Raw genomic sequence first — 21,086 nt, 5'->3', positions numbered from 1 at the left:
TTCTCTAATTTCCACAGAAAACATCTCCTGTTTCATCCCCACACAGGATAATAAGATCTGAAAGTGTATGTTCATACTTAGTCTCAAGGTTATAATGCATGAACAGAGGTACAGAATGAATATGGCCTTCTCGTAGATTCCATTCTCATTCCTTTTTCCTACCTGGCGTGATCCTATGCTCGTCTTCATAGCAATGAGTCCTTGATATCCTGTCACCAACTTTTAACCTACATGACACCTCTTAAATCACAAAGCTTCTGACCACATCAAATATAAGTCTTTAGCTCTGTCACTATTGCTTCAATGCACTGAGAAATAGAAATGCTCTGAAGTTACTAAGGGAAAAATAAAACTACCACAGAAGCATAGTCTGAGCTGCATTAATTTAATCTTCACAGGAAATCAGGGGGGTTGTGGTGGTGGTGGGGGTAGAGAAAAAAAGACCACAAATATGCAGTCAGGCAGCAGGAGCTATAAGGGTACTGATGGCCAGTTCTTACAACTCTGAGCTGCTTTGGCTGAATTGCTCCTCAGGGATTACCTGGTTTTGTTCTCAAAGCTGCATCACAGACACAGCAATGAAATGATACCTTCTGTGAACTGTTGCTCTTGTAAAAGCCTTGCCAATATGCTGTCTTTCTCTATGTACAGTTTTTAGGAAAGTAAATGCTAATGTAATTATCTAGCCAAGTCTTCAGCATCTGTCGCTTGAAAACTGGGGTTATAGTTCAGATACTGTGGCTAATTGTTAAAAGTTAGCAGAAAACTTTTGGCTACAAAGGAAATCGGCACACAGACCCAACCTGAAGACCCACTGTTCAATAATGATAACATTCGTCCCTTTAGATATTGTTCTCTGTCATGGCTCCCATGGACCCTCAGTCCCAATCTCAGCTCCATAGACTTTGCCTGCCTTACCTGCAACACACAGCATCATCAGGAAGACAGCTGCCAAAGAGACATAACAGGAAGATTTAATCTGGGAAGTTTCTTGGATATCTGGCTGGTAGTTCTTGTTCCAAGTTCCTCCTAAAACAACTTCTACCTTACACTGCTCTTTACAACTCCCACTGATCCAAAGCCAGCATTACAGCAAAGCATTTAATTTCTCATAGATATTTACTGAATTCCCCAAGGACAAACCAGGAGTTCTGGGAAGTACTGTGAGAAATACTAGAGCACCAAACACAAGGCCACAGGGAGTTTTCCATTAGATGATATGGACAGAAAACAAATTGCCTATCACCAGCAAAAGTAATGGAAACCTGCTTCCTCTGAACTCTTGTGTGCTAAGGCTGCTCCAGAGCTGCACTGCCAAACAGCATTTAGCACCTGAGTCCTTTCCCTCAGTACCCAGAGCATTAATTTGGGTCTTTCTTGTCCAGCCAAAAACTTATTAGATGAAGATTAGATTAATTTATCTAACTTTTAAGACGTCTACCCTACTGCTAAGCTTAGTAAAAAATGGCCAGCATGTTCCACAACTCTGACTGGCAGGAAGTATGGTGGAATCCCAGAAACCAGGCTTCCTGCATGTGTCTTGGGAGATCGCTTTTTATTTATCATTGGATTTTCTTTTGCCAAATGTATTTCCACACTGGAACTAAATCCAAAGTTCAGCATCTTCAAGTGCTAGCTAATTTATTTCAGCATTGTTGACAGAGAAATAAAAAGGGATCTGTTTGTTAGTGGCACTACCTCAGAAGAAAGATATCAAGTCCTATTCAAACATGCATCCATCAAACTTCTCCTGTGATACAATGCTCACAAGATAGAGCTGCAAGCACCAGTATCAGCAAGTATCTTCTGAGGATTAGCAAACAAAGCTTTTAAGTGACCCCCAGCAGCCAGATGATTTTATTACCAGAGACAATTCAAAGTAGAAAGCTTTCCTTTCACCTCTACTCATCAGGATCCAGAAATAACCCTTCAATAACCCTTCTCTAACTGTTGAATGAGATACTGGCCCCCACCCATCACACTGAAGAACCCTTCCTGGACTCAGTTTGTGTATTGGGTCCCTTGAATTCTCCTTTCTTTATATGTTTCCGTCATCCTATAACTCAGCTGACCCAGGTTTTTACTCCCCTCAAATACTTCCAGGCCACAATTAGAAGTTTTCCCTTGTGTTTCCCTGACTAAAAGAAATTGTCCACAGAACTCCCACGCTTGTACCCACAAGGTGAAGCCATCCTCACTTTTGCTCCTTGGTCCCTCCTTGTCCACCCTTCGCTGTCAACAAAAGACCCACCATGCATGCACAGTCCAATCCTGTCACTTGTACTGTAGCTCAATGATGACCAAGGGGGAGTTTATCAAGAGTGATGGGAGATCTGGCCTACATCTACATTTCTCCTTTGTGCTTTTGGGAGCACAAAAATCTCTTGCTTTCTGTCTCATTTCTCCTTGATGGTAGTGTCAAACCACTTACTACACTTGACCTTTTATATCACTTGACATAGGCCCCAGTTCCCTTTCACTGAGGTTAGAGCAAGCAACAACCAGCTTTTACTGAAGTCACCAGCAATGTGAAGTGACTGAAGGCTGAAACCATATGAAACCAATACATTTCTTGCGGTTCTTTCAATGCACAGTAAGTGAGCACAGATCGGCTGCAAATTCAACCCAGACTTAGAAACCTCAGCAAACGTTCCTATGAACTTGATCCAGCCTTCAGGTTTGTTTCATCCAGTTTCGGGTTTCATCGTGAAAGTTTCACTGTGCCCTACATGCTGCCCCAATAAACCATGCCTCAAACAAAATAAGGACATCAGCAAAAATGAAGAACTCGCCAGATAGCAATGTTTTAGTTTTATACCATATGTAAGAACATGCACTGACAAGCAGTATGTATACAATTACTGCTCTTGCAAATCAAAAATTGTTCATGGTAATGGACTTCTACTTTACTACAATTTTTGCCAAGAAACTATTTTGAAGAAATGTGGATGGAATACCCCTGTGAGATAGTTCTTCTCTTTCCCCATCACAATAATTTACTAAGAAACTAAGCCTTTTCATCACAACCTGTGCACAAACCCTCCAGCATGCTTTTTAGACATTCAGGATGTGAAATAATGAAGTCCAAACTTTACTGAAGCAGTATTTTCTGTCTGCATTTACCATCCCTGAGGCAGCAATGGGAAAGAAAGAATAATAATGAGGAAACTGAACATCATCTACGGATCACATGAATACAAAGCCAAAATGCATTTAATTGCCTAGCTCATTGAAAGTACAGCATCTTTTCTGACAAAGCTGGTACTACTGGCAATGTTTTCTCACTTCTCAATCATATTAAACCAATAATTAAAATTTTTTTTAAAAAGTCTAGACTTGCTATACCTTTAGGAAGGCATGTAGATTGTAATTTTATATTGCATTTCATGTAAGCAGAATTTTTAAAATTTCTTAGTCTGAAATTAAAGCAAAATCCATGTTACACTAAGTTTTGGGAAGTATTTAATTGCTCCACAAAAATATTGTTAAAGAAAAAAAGATTCATAGTATTACATCAGGTAGGAAGACAGTAAACTCTGACCTCTTACAAGCAACCAAGCCACTCCTCATTTATACACACGTGATTTGTAAAAGTATTCAATTAGAAACTGTGACAGACAGTTTCCTATAACAGCTTTCGAGTCAATGTAGTAGTCAAGGACTCTTACTGGACTGAACCCAAGTCTAAAGCAAAATCCCTACTCTAACTGAAAGGGATGCAGGTTGGTTTCCAGTAAAGCAGTGGTGCCATCTACAATCCCCAGCCTAGCTGGGCTGAGTTATGCTGTTCTAACTGAGCCAGATGGGTGGAATCAAAACTACCAGCAAGATTAAAACATATGATGCAAATGAAGGATTATGTGCACAGGACCTTAGGTGCCAATAAGAATAAATGAGGTTGCACTACACGGAGCATGTAAGAAAAATTAGAAGTTCTTTACCTATTGATTGTATGTTTCTTTTACTAGCACGAAGAAGAGTACATTAATTTTACATAACTGCACTACAGGTTTCCACAAACTTTTTCCAGCTTTCTGCATTAAATGGCAAAAAACAGAAGCCAACAAAACAGGGCAACCTCTAGGAGCATAATGACAAAGTACTGGGAAAGAGAAATCAGTAGAAAAAATTAAGGGAATATACTTTACGTGGGAAAATTAATGGGAACAGGATATCTAAGTACTCCCCTGTGTGTTCTTGAAAGCCCCCGCAAAATGTCATTTTTCAGTATATTTAGCAGATTATGAGAATTACATTTAGCAAGAGGAATGGTAAATTTTAAATGGTAACACTCTTGGTTTTCTTTTTATTAAAGAACTGCTACATTGCAAATTCAGGACATTTCTACAATCTCAACACTGGTAACAGTATTTCTGTAGTTGGTCAGATCTCAAAGATCACATTAAAAGCATAAGCTCAAAGTTTTTGTGCTGGAAATATTCATACCAGGCTTTTATACCCAAGCTCTGTGGTTAAAAAGTTAGCATCAGCCCTGGTAATCCTCTACATGGAGGACAGGAACTGTTCAGCTACCTCTTGCCAACAGCACTGCCCAACTAACCTGGTTTAAATTGCTTCACAACTTCTCATAATTACTGACTTTTTAGAAATGGCAGGTGAGCAAATGAAATAAGAAATAGTAGAGAGGGAAGTCACACATAAATGCCTCGACTCCTCTTGAACGGGGATGTTTTGGGCTGGGTTTCTTAACACTTTATTAAGCACAGGTCACATTGGAAGCTACTGCAGGGAAGGAAACTGCTTTCAACAAATACTCGAGTTTTGTTGAATTTACTTTACATTGTGTGTAGCAGCAATGGAACTTACTATTCACAAATTGTTACCACCACCATAGGAGTTATAGGTGAACTGGATGTTAATGAGGAATGGTCCTGCTATCCACACTATAAAAGCAAGGGACAAATCCAACCTATTCCCAGCTCAAAAGCTCTTGTAAAAGGTTCATTTGAGGCACATGGTCAGTCCCCAGTGCCAATGGTGGCAGATATGAAATGTTACTTATATGCAGCTTTGGAACAAGTCACCTTTTTTGCACCACCATCCAGAACCCACAACCCACAACTACATCCCTCTCTGTTACGGTGTCTTTCTCATACATTACAAAAGCTACTCTAATTAGAAATTACTAGATATTAAACAGTCATGCAAGGCAAACCCACAGCAATTCCTCTATAAATCAAGGAAAAATCAGCAGTTTCTACCCCTGTGGCCCATCTACACCTGTAGATGGAATTACTTCTGTAATTATTTCCATCTCTGCCTGTATCCTCATATACCACTTGGGTAAAAACTTGTGCCTGATTTAAAAAAACAACAAAACTCCACAAACACTCAACACTAACAATGAAAGGAAACTTCTCTCAATTCTCTGAAAAATTGGAACAAGATATCTAGTGTCTGCAAAACTGTATTGCTTCGGGGAAACCAAGACTCAGAAAGTACTAAATCAACCTGACTAATTGTACTATAACTGAGCCAAATTAATTAAATAAAGCCTGCCTTTAATAGCGTTTGTTTGCCGAGCCAAGCAAGCATTTTGAGTGTTTCAGGTCACCGTAATCCAACATAAGTTACTTAAACAATGTGTAACATGTAACATACACAACTATTGTTAAAGTGCTTTGAATTAGACTTTAGACTTTCAGAGGTCAAAGATATGCACCTCTATTCCCAAACACATTCAACAGCTGCACATCAGAAAAGCGCCATGTCTTTGCACCAGTTTCAGGGTTTTACTTCTGCTTTGTCATGCAAATCCTCGCTTTTACAGCCTTGTAAATTGCCTTCATTGTTTGAGTTGTGGACAAGAAGTTTCAGAAAAATCCAAGGGCAAGATCATAGCACTCTCTTCTCTGTTTTTACATTCGTAACAAAAATCCAGTCAGCCCCATGGTTTTGCCTATGTCTCTACACTGTCGAAAATTATTTTCTGATTATGTGATACCATACTATCTTGGCAAAATAAGGTAGATTAAAACAAAATCACAGATGATGTGCCAGGGCTTCCTCCTCTCAGCACTTAACAATTTTATGAGAGCAGCCCCAAAGGAAAAACAAAAGCCAAAGAAAAGAGCAGTCAAACTTCACTAATTCCTTACCATAACACATCCTCCCTGCTCTCTTTCATGCTTCTGTTTCATATCCACCAGTAGCTTTCAGATGGCTTCAGTTTTGAACTTCATTCTGTTCTAGCATAAAGCCTAGTCAGGATTCCAGTGCACAACACAGGTTCCTTTCAGCTCTGTATTGAAGGTGCTTAAAGACTGCTATAACCTGTGCTATTCCAGTCATAGACCTAGGAGAACCATCTTCCAAAAGCATTTTTCTGGTGGACTCCAAAATTCCCTCGCTGGCCTGCTAAATGCACCCTCAGCCTCAATAAGAGAAGAAACCAACTCTGTCAAGCTCTCCACCTGGTCTCCATTTCTTGGGACACTGGAGTATTACAGAGGAAGTGGTGGGATAAGGAATGTATCCTTGCAGGATATAAAATTTTCTCTCTGGCTCAGAATCAAACTGAGAGGTCAACTCAACCGCAAACGTATTTAATGAAAATTAAGGCTGAGACTAACACTTCGGAGTAGGTTTTATGTAGCAGAAGATGACATCAACATTCTTTCCTCACAAGCCAAGGTCTCCAGCACTAAGAATATTCTCTCATCTGCACTTTATCTCTAGTCTAGGCTACAGGCTGTCCTAAAGCATGACTTGGACAGCCTTGGTATGCAACCTCCAAATTGTGGCCCTGCTTCTGAGTGTCTACAAGAATATACAAACTTTCTGCTGCAACTCCATTTGCTTCGTGGCCTTTATGTTTATAGGCCCCATCTCTCACTGAACACTAGCAAGATTTTGCAAATGACATGCAAGAGCCCTTACCTGGAAGTGTTATATGCAAAAATGAGAATGAAGGAGAAGGGAGGGAAACATCAAGCATCTACAGATACCTTGGGAATTATGGATGTAGTTTGTTGCATTTTAATAAATTATTGGGATATTCACTACAGGAATGAACCTAAGAATACACAATGTGCTCATATAACTAAAAGCTAATACAGGAAAAAAAAGTAATTTTTGTAATTTTGTAATTTAAAAAGTAAGAATTTGCATTTTGAACTACGACATTTATTTGAAAATCTAATTTTAAGTCTTTCTGTAGATTAATCCTATGCGTGCTTTTTTGCAACAAATCTAAGTAGGCAGCTTTACAATGAAATATTGTTACTTTTTAAAAATCAGTGAAATTAGACAAAGAAGTACAATTACTTTTGTACAGAAGGTCAGTGATAAGTAAACTCTAGTTTCATAAAAAAATTAGTCAATGAAAATTACCAGCAGCTGGTCTGGGCTGTCTTAGGATTCCAGAGATGGCAAGTTGGCCAATCTGCAAGTCATCACATGTAGCTAAGATTGTCACAACAAGCTTTTAGCAAAACACTGGACAGCGTGAACCTTTCCTAAGAAGCTATCTACTCAGTCTGTAATTTTCTCTTGTGCATGTAATGTTTTGTTGCTGTTGTTGATGGTGATTTAAAGAAAATAAGTTTATCGGGATAGGAGGTAACTAGCTGTATATGTCAGCTGTTTTTCTAAATGGTAAAGTCAGGAAGAACAGCCACTCCTTTCAGCCATTTTAACTCAGATTGTACTTGAAAAGAAAACTGATCACAATTGTAAAATTTTTGCTCATTCTTCACTTGTAAATCAAAGCATAATAGTTTCTACAAGTTCTTATTTCTGCAGAGGATCTGAAGCTGGCACATTAATGTGTTTTCCAAACAGCTCTGCAAATATGTTAAGTAACAACAATATAAAGAATGAACATATGTTATTACCAGAGTCTAGTAAGAATTAGGACCTTACTGTGGTATGACACAGAGAAATAGATACTGAGAGCCTTATTAGCCCACACAGCTGACAGCAAAATACCTGAATATGGTACATATGGTTTTTTGTACAGCCAACACACAGTCCTTCTGAGAACATCACTACTGCTTAGGATCAAATTTAAACATCACAGAAGTGAAATGCCCTCCTTGTTAAAGCAAGGGAAACCAAAGTATTTCTCCTTCCCTTTCCCTAAATGCAGTGACTTGTGCAAGAGACCTATGCAGAAAGCATAGGTATTAAATTGAATTATTAAATTATTAAATTCTTATGGTATTAAATTGAAACAGAACCGGCCAAGACAAAAAACAGTGCCTGGAAGACAAAATGGTTTTGTCATCAATTTTGGCATGCCACATTGACAAAAGATGAAGAAATACCAATAGAGACAAGAATCCTGAAAATCTTGGGGATTTACACTGACGGCTCTAGTGCTTGGTAACTAAAACACACACAGAGGTGTGCACACAGTCACTTGCAAGGAATGATGCTGACTTGGCAATGCTTCTTTCACTTGAGATTCACAGGATGGAAATTGTTCTGTCCCTGAGTCTTACACAGAAAAATTACCATAAGAAACCTAATTCCCTCTTAATTAAAACAAACAAAAAAATCAACCCGACAACTAAGATGCATTTTTTTCAGTGTCCTACATTTAACTTCACCATGTCATTTTTATTTCAAGGCATGGCATTAAGGCTTTTCCTTAAAATACCAATCTGCTTTTTGATCTTTACTGCTGACATGAAATAGAAGAGCTGTACATTATATAAATCTTGAAGCTTTGCTTAGCTTGAAAGTGGTAAAGAACGAAAGAGAAAACAAAGCCATCTGCATAAATCCTTCCAAACCAAAAGGCATTCCCCTTACCCTAGCTATCATTCATTTCTGCACATCTTGTTTGAATTACCATCTGAAGTTTTTCTTGTTCCATCTCCAGAACAAGTCAAATAGCAGAGCATAAAGATATGGCTATATGAATAAAACCATATGATCTACTTGGTCACTGTTAACTTAAAAATAGGCTTACACATAAAAATATTATCTGGCAATTGATGTGTTACTTTGATCCCTTTCTTTCTGTATCCTGTCACATGCATTCAATTCAGCAGCTACTGGAAGCATTAGCATGCACCTTCAATGTAATAAGAACCAAGAATCCAAGGGAATTGCTGCACTTTTACAAAGTTGTGATATTCAATTCAAATGAGACAGTATCATGTTACAGGAAGGAAAAGTTAAATTTTAAGACAAAGAGGAAGAACTGTGGTACTAGGCACTATAAAATGCAGCAAGTCTGAACAGGTGGTACAGCAATAGTTTAACAGATTCAGGGGCTCAGATGTTCCTGTGCAGAAAAACTGATCTACAGTAGAACTTCTGAAAAGTCTCCCTTGTCTCTACCTTTCTGTTTCTGAATCATAACATGAGATTTTAAACAGTGTATGATATACAAAAAAAAAAAAAAGTTAGGATGGCTCTTTGTTACCTTTTTTTAGATTTCACCTTTTTTCATGCAGAAAGTAAAATTAACTATTTTGACATCAATGATCAATTTTAAGGGGTTTTATATATTTATTGGTAGCATGTCTCAATTATCTATTATGTACCACCAATGATACAACTTCAAAGGGGAGATATCGGGCCTGAATTAATTAGAAAGAATTGAAGTCTAATCTACTGCTTATCCGGTGAATGATGCAGGGAATAGTTATTTTAGAGAAAAATGCTCACCATTTCAGAATGGTTTCACTTTGCATATGCCTTCTGCAAAAGTATTTATTATGAAGGCAAACAAGGAGAAACAAACATACTTCTCTCCTGCCTCACAACTCTCATTCCAAACTGTGCCCCAACAGCCATTACAGTGACAGTTCACAGACATCAGAAGGCAAGGAGGAGAAATGCCAGGAAGAGAAGCTAATCAAGGATTGAAACACTCTTAGGGAATCAAAGGGGAGAAAACTCAGTCTTGGTCTTCCACAAATTACTCAAAACAACTTAATGCTCATGCTCATAGAAAAAAGGAAGCAAGAGGATTTTCACTGCTGCTGAGAAAATGTTCGACAGAGCACTTTGGTGGCACATCCAGTCACGGGGTATGACCTCCGAGAGGCTACAGCCTTTCACTGGCTTCTTGTTCAACTACTGCTGATAGTTTACCCCAGGAAAATCTCTCAGAGCAGAACCACAGGAAAAGCGCAATGTGTTGTAGTATCATGTGGTTTGGATGCTCTGCTAAGAAACTGATGCCTAAAGATTTTTAGCTTTTTCATATATTTGTAGCTTTGTAGATTTTTAATATATAGTTATATAGTTTTTAGCACTTTCTCACCCTTTCTCACACTTTAGAACAATAGCTAACCCTTTCTAACACATTCTTGAAATTCTGTTTAGTCTTACTCTCAAGAGGAGAATTTGTAACATGGACATTTTGTTTTACACCAGCACCTGAGAGATGTAACAAGCTATAGGGCAAAGAACCCGCTGGAACAACTCCAAGGGGCAGACCCAAGGGTGGGTTTCTAGGGAACCTGGTCCCTTATTGGATGTACCCGGTAGACATACTAATTAATTAGCTGTACAAAAATCACAGAAATCCTCTGTAATGTGTGAATGTTCCTATATTTTGCACACCTGAAAACTTTCATTAAAGAACTACTTTTTATATAACCACTTCAAAATTGTTTGCAAGAGCTCTTCTTCTGATTCCAGGCAACAGAAGCCCACAGATGTAGTCAAAGTGCATTGCCTCAAATCCAAAAACATCCTTCCTATTACTGCATTAGTAACATAGTGCATACTAAACATATCACTACCTAAAAATTTGCCACTTTTTGAAGTAACTTTCAAATGATCATTAAATCCTATGGTGTTGGCTGTTTGTTTTACTCCTGGAAAAAACAGGTAATAGCAGTAGAACCAGAATTAGTGAGCTGGACAAGACACAGGGACAGTTTGCGATGGCCAGAACTTTACATGCAATTAATTTCTTACACAAATGCATATGCTCACAGAAATTATTGATTTTACGTCTCACGGTATTAAAACAAGGAGGCAGAGTAAGGAAATCTTTTCTGCAGAAGTCAATGACAGTTGAACTGAAAGGGAAGTGGAGGGAGAAAAGATGCCTGAAGCCTATAGGAATTTATAATGATAACAGTGAGGCAAAACCTTGCTAGTTAAAAATAAAATCTGGAGGGAGGAGTGAAAATGTTAGATTAGTTCAGAGATGTGTAAGGATAATCTTGGGCTCTAGGTCTAAGAAAGCCATCCAGTTTTGATCACAGGTTTCATTTGTGCTCCCAGTTGTGCATGAGAATTAACTTTATAGACATTCAACAGCCTCATTCAACAGACTGCCCAGAGGCAACACCAAAAACGTTCGCACCAGTGTGCTGTAACTGCTTGCAGGATCGATGCTTAAAACATATTTTATTATATATCCCTTCTTCTATGACCTAAATTATGAATAGAAAAACACTATTAAAAAGAACCTGGGGTTAACATAATTAAAGTATTTTGGTAGATTTTGATCGATTTTAAGATTACAACAGTCTTTATTTTCAAAAATTCCCTAATACAGGCATTATGCAATTTGCAGTAGAAACAGTATATAATTATGACTGCTTAGTTTCAGTTGTAGGTGCATACTAGTTTTCTTTTTTTCCCATCAGGATGAAATTTCTTTAAGCAAAACAATTACTGCATTAAAAAAAAAATGTATTTCATTGATACTGTGTTAAATAAAGAATTAATTGTCCTTTTTATGGTATGTGCTTCCAATAATACAAGTTACTGTGGCATTTCCCACCCTTCATATTCAAGGTGAAAAGAATTGACTCCAATAATTTATGCTTTTTTCCTGTTTCTGGTACTTAGAATCTCAAAGTTGAAGTACCCTCATTAAAACTTAATTGTAAAGAATTTTTCATTCACTAAGTTGGGAATAAAAGCTTTTTTATTATGAACAATTTTTAATATTACCTTTTCACATGAAGGAATTATTTGTATGCCTCTGTTGTCTTCTCACTTGTGCTAGTAATACTGGCATGTTTGTTTTGCTGTTTTTCAGAAAGCCCAAGCATTCCCATAACAGCTGCCTTCCTTAGTAACAGGTAACCAGCAGTATCCACATTCAACAAACTTTCAAATATGAGAATACTGAGAAGTCTCTCTCCATTAGACTGCACCAGTCTAAAAGCCTTGGCTGTATGCTGCAGTGCCAGGTAATACAGCAACCTCAAGAGCCATCACCTCTAAGGACCTGGACTAACACACTCAGAGGCACAAACAGTGCTACGCAGTTTCCAATAAGCATCGAGCAAAATTCATAGTCATGTTTATTAACTTAAAGCTACAAAACCTGCATCTAATTTCAATGCAATACAAAATATAAAGGTGTCTTGACCCATCTACAAAGGAAATACCTCTAGAAAGTACTGGAGGATGTTGGCCCAAGTGCTCATTTGCAACTACTCCTGACAGATCACAGCCAGTATTCCATTCTTGTAGTAGCACCATTGAACTCCTTGCAGACAAACCTCTCCTGTATTTATAGGATGGAAACAGATTAACTGCATCTGCTTTGGCTGTAGTGTGTCTTTTATTGATTCCAATTCTGACTTCTAAGAAACCAAACCAGAAGAAAGCAGGGAACAGCCATCAATACTGGGGACTGCACTAAGGCTACACTAAACGTTGTCTGAGAAAGGGATTTGTGGCAATTCAGTCAGTGTCTGATGGAAGTGTTTGATGTAGAAGTAACAAACCATTATGACCCATAATTTATATTTTGTCCACCAGTTTTAAAAGGAACGTTATCTGTCTACATGAGGATCACACACTATGGAAGCAGCATCTGTGCGTAGTTACTGAAAGCTGTAGTGGCAGTAAATCTCCAGCAGAGAAAGAGATGGAGCCTTACAGATTTAGACATCCACAATCTGAGGGCTGTCTCAGAACTTCAGAGCTCAAACAGTATTGCCATAATAATATGCCTGAGAAAATAACCAGGGATAGAAGGGAAATGGAAACAAGAGCATGTTTCAAGTTGTAAACAGAGACTACAGTACCCTTCCCTCTCTACTATCTGTTTTAGTGATACTTTATCCTCCCAGCTTTTAAGCCAGACAACCCAGATTTATGCTTCGTTTTAGTTCATAATAGCCAGCATACAACAGGGCAATGGGCAGAGCATAAAGCACACCCATTTAATCTTTCTACCACAACATATATTTAGTGTACATCTTACCATACAATTCTGGCAGTCCCTGAGAATCAGACGTCCCTATTTTCCCAGGCTCCGTGAGACCGTATGGCCCACACAGAACATATTGAATATACAAACTTGTAGAGGAAGATTGTTTTAAGGTCTGTAATTCACAGCAGGAACTCAGCTAAGTTCAGTTCCACTTGGAAGCCATAAAAACATGGGTTTAAAAAAAGTGCAGCAGTATCTGGTGTTTGATATCTAACAGTGTGCAACATGTTTATGACATGTATTAGGCTACAAAATCTGAGTTCATAGTCTGGGACAACAAAGCAGAACTCAGCTCTGGCATATGTAGTGGGAAATAGAAAGGCATGTCTTGTAGTGTAATTGTAATGGATATTGCTGCTCCCTCAAGAGCTTGAGTTGCATAGAGCAGGTGGTTCAATGAAAGATACTAGCACTTTGGAAAAAAATTAAAATACACTTAAAAGAGCAACTAAATAGCAGCTGGTTCAAGCACAAGTCAATTCAGATTCGGTTTTACCATACAAACAACACAGTTCGGTTCTCCAGAATTATTTTCCAGAAATGACAGGGTAAGAAAGTTTGGACAAAATATGTCGTAAATAAAACTGTCTCAGTCACGCAGAACTCAGTTTAAAGGGTACCAAAATAATGAAATCTAAAGGATACGGTAGCATTTTCAAACTACTTTAAAAGTAGTTTGATTCCAAACTGGATGATCAAGTCCCATTGTCTTAAAACAACTCCCACGATCAAGTATGTGGTCTTAAAACAGCTTTTCCCTAATTGAAAAAAACCCAAAACCTTTCCCCTCTCTCACACTGAGTAAAATAACCACAGAAGCAAAAAGTGAAAACGCCCAAGTATATGATGGAAAGAGGGAAACATACCAACATGCACAACAGCATACCAAGCCTACATATTGGAAAAAAAAAAAGTTTTACACATTAAATGAGATCAACAGAACTAAGTGTTAAAAAGGGTCATGGCTAATTTTGAAATATGCTTTAAAGAGTCGGACTGTCTCCAGGAAGAACAAGAGTTACTTGCCAAGTAGGAAATCATGTCAATACTGGCTATTCTTAATCATCATAGTCTCATGTAGTGGAGAAAATGTAGTCATTTCACCAAGTGAACACCACTTCTTACTTTCATACTTCTAAGTATTCTTTCCCCACATGCCCACTGACACTTTTTTGCTACAGCAAACATTATAGGAAGTCAATCTCAGGATTCTGTGTTTTTAGACGTTTGTTGGCTTTTGCTTTTGTTTTGCTTTTTCCCATTTTTAAAATGAAGTAGAATTAGAAAGAAAAACTTTGCATGACCCATGAGAGAGTTTGAATCAACTCAGGCTATCCTGAACTAAATCCTGGGTTAATCTTCCAGGGTTGCGAGTTTGTATCTCATCCTCTAGACAGCAAAAATAAAAAAGCAAACTGGTATTCCATGTATAAAAAGCAATAATCCCATAACAAGTATTTTCCAAGGAGTGCATTTCAAAAACACAACTAACTGGAACTTTAAACCTCAGTATACCTGATCAAAAAACCCACTATGATGTAAAAGAAGGCAAAATAATCCCAGAACAGCAGCATATTGATTAACCTAGAACAGGAAAAAGGGTTTTAAATGAAGAATTACACTGCTTGCACAGTGTTCATTTAGGATGAGAAGACAGCCTGGCAAACATCCCGAGAAAGGGGCACTGCAACTGCACAAAACCTCGCCACCTTTCCCTTTCGAGGAGCCTGCTCCATGGGTCACTGTCCTCCCAGAGGAAAAGTAATCTGAGCTACCTCCACTGAATTCTTCTAAGTGCTTAGGTGAGTGGGAAAATAACGAGCAGCTCTCAGGCTGCTCTTTACCATAACACAGCCTGAGACACCAGCAGCCCTTCCATTCCTCCATGGTGGAGGACCCTGGAGGTTTCAGTACCGTCATCAGTCAATAACTGAAAAGCTGAGGCTCTGTTACTTAGAAAAGTACTTTAAAAATGGTTTAATTTCTTAATTGCCTTCAGGTTTTAGGTTATACAGGGCTGGTAAACAAGATTTTTAAAGATATATATTGTGGTTGAAAAGCTTTTGAAGTTCTGTAAAAAATCCACTTTTATACTGAACTATTATCAGATAGAACTTTTTTCCAATCAAAAGTGAAATCTTTCTCCAGTCACTTGTGAGAAGTACAATAAAATAGAAAACTAAGCCAAGACAAATTATCTTGTTTTGCATGAGATTTAGCTAAAACATAAAAAGCTAAAACCTCATTCCCTAAGTATTTGAGCAGTGCAGCTGAAGGGCTGTTTGTGCCCTATGCAGAAGTGATTAAAAATTTAGCTAAATTTTAATTCAACTGTTTTTCCAAAACAGGTGTTATGATAGTGTCATATCCAATGAAGCAAAACAGAGTGCGTCCATAAGCATGCCATTTTGGTAGAATATATATTGTGCAAACCAAGGTCAGTTGTACCTGAAAAATAACCACACTTACCTGTTAATGTAACTTAGAGCAACATAGGTTGGCTGCTGAAGTTCTTGTTTCTCTAATACACGTGGGTCTGTATCTGGAATAAAAAAATACATGCACAGAATTAAGCTTTCTGTTTTACACTGAAATTAGGGGACTGAATGCCGCAAAGTAACGTAAGCGGACACAAGAGATATGAAATAGCTCAACCCAGCTGATCCACAGAGTACACTTAGCAAAGCTCAACCACTTGCTCATTCATTCATAAACACAGTATTGCATTACTTTACACAAGAATTTGAAACATCAACAGTGATGTAATTTCCAACTGTCACACAAGCTTTCACAATCCCCCTCGTAAATATTAGTTTTCACTGCTTTCCATGATTTATAGTGTTAAATGGATCAAGCTTTCTTCTTTTTTAATGTAGCTATTTCTAAATACGGTTGACACATTTTAAGACGTTCCAAGAGTGATTAGATCTCTTCTGGGCCTTGAGACTTTTCTTCTGCATCTCTGAGTTTTGTTCTCTCCCTTCTCTACATCTTATTTTCTGAAGCTCTGAATCAGAAAAGTCATACAAAAATGCTCTTGAAGCAAAATGCTTGCCAAGTAGAGCATTGCCCACCAAAAGCCCTGAAGCATACACATCCAAATTCCCTCGAGTGCTAACTTTCTCACTCAAATGAAAAAATATGTTTTCAATCATTGTTTCCATTGTCCTTTGCAGTTAAGTTGTGCTTTCATCTAACAATGGAGTTTTGGTTTAAATTTCTGAAACCAAAGCCAAGGGAGTATGTCCATAGTTTAGACAGTTTTCTTATACCAAACCCCAGGATTACATTGAAGTTTCAAATACAACTTTGTCCTGCATAGTTGAGAGGCATCTTTAGGAGCTGAGCATAAACAGTCTTCAAAAGTTCCCAATGGAAACCGTGCATCCTGCCTGTGCAGATTACTACGTAGTCATTAACAACATGTTTTATGCATTACTTTAAAAGCAATTCTGGGTGTAACTTCTGCATTTTAACTATCAAGAATAAAAACTGCCTTTACCAAATGGTTCCCCATAGCACTGATACTATCCATCTTTTATTTCTGAGAACCATCTACTTTGTGTTTGGCGAAGACGGGAGGGCATGGGGCACTCCAATCAAACCCCATATTTTGGATTGTTATTGCTTCCTCCTACAGCTTTAAGCACTGTTAACGTTTTAAAACTCATTATCTTGATAAGCACATTAGTTTGACTTGATCAGTCAAACTTTTGGTGGTTTTTGTGGGGTTTAAAACATGATACAATTATTTTGAAATCTGTCTCTACGGCCGTGCCTTAAGGAAGATTCTGAACTCAACTGAATAGGGACTGTGCTCAAGGCCACAGTCACGCCGCTGCTGAAGCAGATAATGTCTTTATTCAGGGAGATGGGAATCCCCTGTCTGCCTCTCAAAGCTTAGACTGATCCTAATCTTTCTCCTTACATTTGCTCCTGCACAGCTTAGGCTGCAGGATTTGCAAACATGCCTTTATCAATATGTCCCTAAAGAGATAAGTAATTCCAAGAAAGTTCAGAGAAGATGGATAAAAGTACAAGCGCCAATCCAACCAGCAACCCCAAGCCTGCTATTCTTAAGAGGAACAGATCTTGCTGGTGCCTGGGGAAATTCTGTAATTGCCAGCACATCACGCTCCATATGAAGCTAACCAAAGACAGCAAAGCATCAGCTACCCTCCATGCTGTCTAATTCACTTCTGAGGAAGTTAGGTTCACACAACACACAAAGATCTTTTACTTGCCTTTGTTTCTATAAACCCACCATCACTTAGCAGGCCAAGCATACAACTACTGTCACAGTGAGCTCTCTTAGATTTACACCTCAGTGGTGCGTGGCCTACCATGAAACTGTCTTGATCCAGAATGTCTCCAGGGTATTAATCCCAGCCAGTACTATCTGAGAACTGCCTCAACCCAAGTTCAAGCATCTGTGGTTAAATGACCATGTCTTTGCTAATCCAGTTCGAAATGGGATTAACCTCCACCTATAAACAACAGTTTCTGTGACTGAAGGAGACAAAATCAGGGCTGGTTTACATCAGAGTGCTGCACATTATCTGTGGGAGAAGACAAGGAAAAGCTCTAATGGAGAGTCCACCACCCTTTTGCAGCTCGCCAGTGGCTCACCATAACACCAGCTGAGGATGAAAATACAAAGACAAAAACCAAAAGCCTCGTAACTTTTGCAGGAGTGTGTTATCAAAGCACAGAGCAATTGCCTGCTGGCACCTGGAAAAAGCAGACTCCTGTCTCTCAGTAGGTGCTGCCTGACACACAAGGAACACAATGCAGATTCTATTCTATCTATCTATCCCTTCCCCCTCCACATATCAGACTTCATGTGTTTTTCAAGTCAATTATGCTGTATATACCAATTTCACAAAATAATCCAAGCTATGGTAAAAAATCTTGTAAGAATTTAGCACTCAAAATGCTTGACACATTTTTATTCCTCTTGCAACCAGCTGCTGGGTTGCCAGTCATGAGAATGCTGCATTCACTTCTGCACTGCAGCAGGAACTACACAGAACACTGCTGGGTATTATTTCTCTTCCTCAGCTATAATATAAAAAAACCCACAGAAACTTGTTCTGGGGCCACAGCAAGGCCCTCAGAGAGGAGCAGAAAAGAAGAGAAACCAGACCAGCTGTGCCACAGGTGGCAGCAGACATGGGGCCCTGGCACAGTCCTTCTCCAACTGGGGGGGGGGCACGAAGGGCCACACTGGCAGCCCCTCTGCATCCACCTAAAACATGCATGGCTGTGCTATCCAGACACATGCACATTTGGCCCACCACTGCCAGCTTTTTTCTCGCTCTAAAAATGCCACCAGTACATTCCTTTCTGCCTCCTTTCCCTCTTCCTCTGCCCAGCCTCAGCCAGGGCATTTCCTCTCTCCTGCCCCTTCCTAACTCCAATTTTTCCTATACATCCTGCACTCCATTGCTCTCTCCTGCTCTCACTGTTATGCTCCCCTCTCAAAATGTCCCAACATAAGAACAAGTTAAAACTTACATGGAGATGTCTATAGCCACTTGTTCAGTCTTGTATCACTCTTGTACCATTTAAACATAGATGCAATTCATTCCCTGGACTGCCCTCTTCCCTTCTTCCCTTCGGCCCCTGCCTGCCCCCTTTATTGTATTTTACTTCCAATTTAGGCAGACTCTGCTTACATTCCTGATTTTACTTAGCACACTTTTGAGCACAGAGTGAATATACATTAACTACTACACAACCCTCTCAGACTAGATACAAAAAAAAAAAAAACAGTAAAAAGCATTTTTTTCTTCCTTTTTTAAGGAATAGCAAGTACAGCTACAGTGAGATCAAGTAGCAGTATTCTCTGATGCTGAATCTTCGAGTCTGGACTTCCAGCACTCTGCTTTTCTCAGGCCTAAGCACATTCATACAGACAACTAGGGATGTTTTCTAATACCGCACATGCTGCCCCACTGACCAGGATGTTATGCATCAGCCAACGTTCTCACTTAATCTGACTCAGGAACAAGGAGGAGGGGAGACAAAAATCTGTTGTCAATCTCACAAAAATGGTCCTGTATAATGTTACATGTTTAGTCAATGTTTCTTCAAACACACATAGACCAGTCAAAGTCAGCCAAAAGTAGCCTAAATAGTTTCCAAACACACACCTATAATGGATTAAACACTCACAGATGACAAATTTTTCTTGAAAATATTTAAGCAATATAACCTAGGGCTGATCTGAGTTTCCTTTCTTGTAAGAAAAATATCCAGCACACACACACAAATGACTCCAGAACTTGAGGGGACTGGTTGATTAACATTACTTTAACTAGTTACTCTCACTTCTTGAATTAACAAGGGCTATCCATGACTCACTATTTCACTGGTTTTGCAGTTACACTTTAAATCTGGTAGAACAAATTGCCACCCACTGTACATTAGCCGCCTTCATTACTTGTCTCTTCTTATAAACATTATGTGCCACTGATTTCCTTCCACAGTGGGAAGAATTATTTTCTGTAATGCTGTGAGTGTTTTTTTAGCTATGTCCTCCTCATTTACTATGGTGCTAGATTTTGAAAACCCTCCTTTTTTTTTCTTTTTCTTTAATGAAATTTTATTAAAATAAAATTTTTATCTTATATGAACTACCCCAGACTTTTGTTCTGCATCCCATCACCTCACTATTAAAAGACTGAAGTGTGGATGCTAACATCCATAAGAGAGAGTTACTCAGTCATCTACAGGATTAGATCCCTCCAATTTTCTCATATCCACTACCTGTTCCATACTAGACAACTAGACAAGTAGTATGAGTGTATAATTAAGGCTGAGAGACCATAAATTGCACTGCATCATCTTTGAACTGTTCACACAAAACCAGGCATTTTCTGTAGAGTATGTTCTAACAAAATAAATCACTGACTACTGAAGCATGCTACAATTACTAAATCACCTCACTACAAAGAGACAACTTGCAGCTTGAAAGCACTGCAAAATCCTAACCTGGCAAAGTATTTTAAAGAGAGCAAGTAATAAAAAAAGGCATACACATCCTGTATAAGCACAATCTTAAATTATATAACTTGGTTCTACATTAATATTTCTGCACAAAATACATGCCACATCTTCATTGTATATAATAGAGCAATATGTTTTTACCCTAAAAGATACAAGAAAGTTATCAGAAGCAACTTCACTTTCATAAGAGCCCTGATTTTAAATCACTGAGAAAGATCACTTTTCACCTTACAAAATGCTAACAAATTCCAGCGGCATTATTTTACAACCACAAGCTTTCTTCTTACGGGGACCAGGAAAGGTCACTACCACTAGCAATGTGGTAAAGATAGTCTCAGAAGAAAAATAATGACCTGAAGGAGGTAAAAATTATACTGCTCTTTAACATCTTGAATATGAACTGGCCAGTGCTGTTTTTATCTCACCCTACACCATCTAACAAGCAGAGGTTGAGGTCAAGATTGACGGAAGTCCAGGTGCCTAAAGAAGGACACATGAATCCCGGCTCATTTACAAATGCAGTGACTGGATTGTCAAAAACTTTTGGTAGCTGTAATCCTCCAACAGATTTCACAGACCAGCAACCTGAGCAGCTTCTTTATGGCTGATAATTATCCTTTTATCTTTCTTTGTCATAGAGGGTACTATGCTAATTGAGTGTGGGGGCAATTATTAGGGAATAAATGTCAGTCTAACAAACAAGGTCTCTCAGTGAGCTCCAGTGAGCCTCTGGTGAGGTGAGAAGTGCAAGACATTTCACTGATGTTGCAGATATACTTTTTGGAGGGAAGGGTTTAGAGACGTCCATATCTTAAAAAGACTTAGGTTTGAAAAACATGTCTTCTGTAAGTCATACCAATTTTACACAAAACAGTTACAAGAAAAGCAAAAAAGGCAAAAAACC

General features: G+C 38.6%; 1 protein-coding gene across 1 annotated transcript in view; it reads right to left on the bottom strand.

Annotated features, from left to right (window-relative positions):
- JAZF1 (JAZF zinc finger 1) overlaps positions 1-21,086 on the bottom strand; it is a 188,395-nt gene that overhangs the window by 69,182 nt on the left and 98,127 nt on the right. Inside the window, exon 2 of the mRNA XM_048302788.1 lies at positions 15,641-15,713. Within this exon, the coding sequence (XP_048158745.1) occupies positions 15,641-15,713 (73 nt within the window). The remainder of the gene's footprint in view (positions 1-15,640; positions 15,714-21,086) is intronic.

This window comes from Corvus hawaiiensis, chromosome 1 (assembly GCF_020740725.1).
Source record: "Corvus hawaiiensis isolate bCorHaw1 chromosome 1, bCorHaw1.pri.cur, whole genome shotgun sequence".
Lineage (NCBI taxonomy): Eukaryota > Metazoa > Chordata > Aves > Passeriformes > Corvidae > Corvus > Corvus hawaiiensis.
The sequence above is the reverse complement of the archived record's forward strand: the minus strand, read 5'-3'. Positions and strand labels throughout refer to the sequence as shown.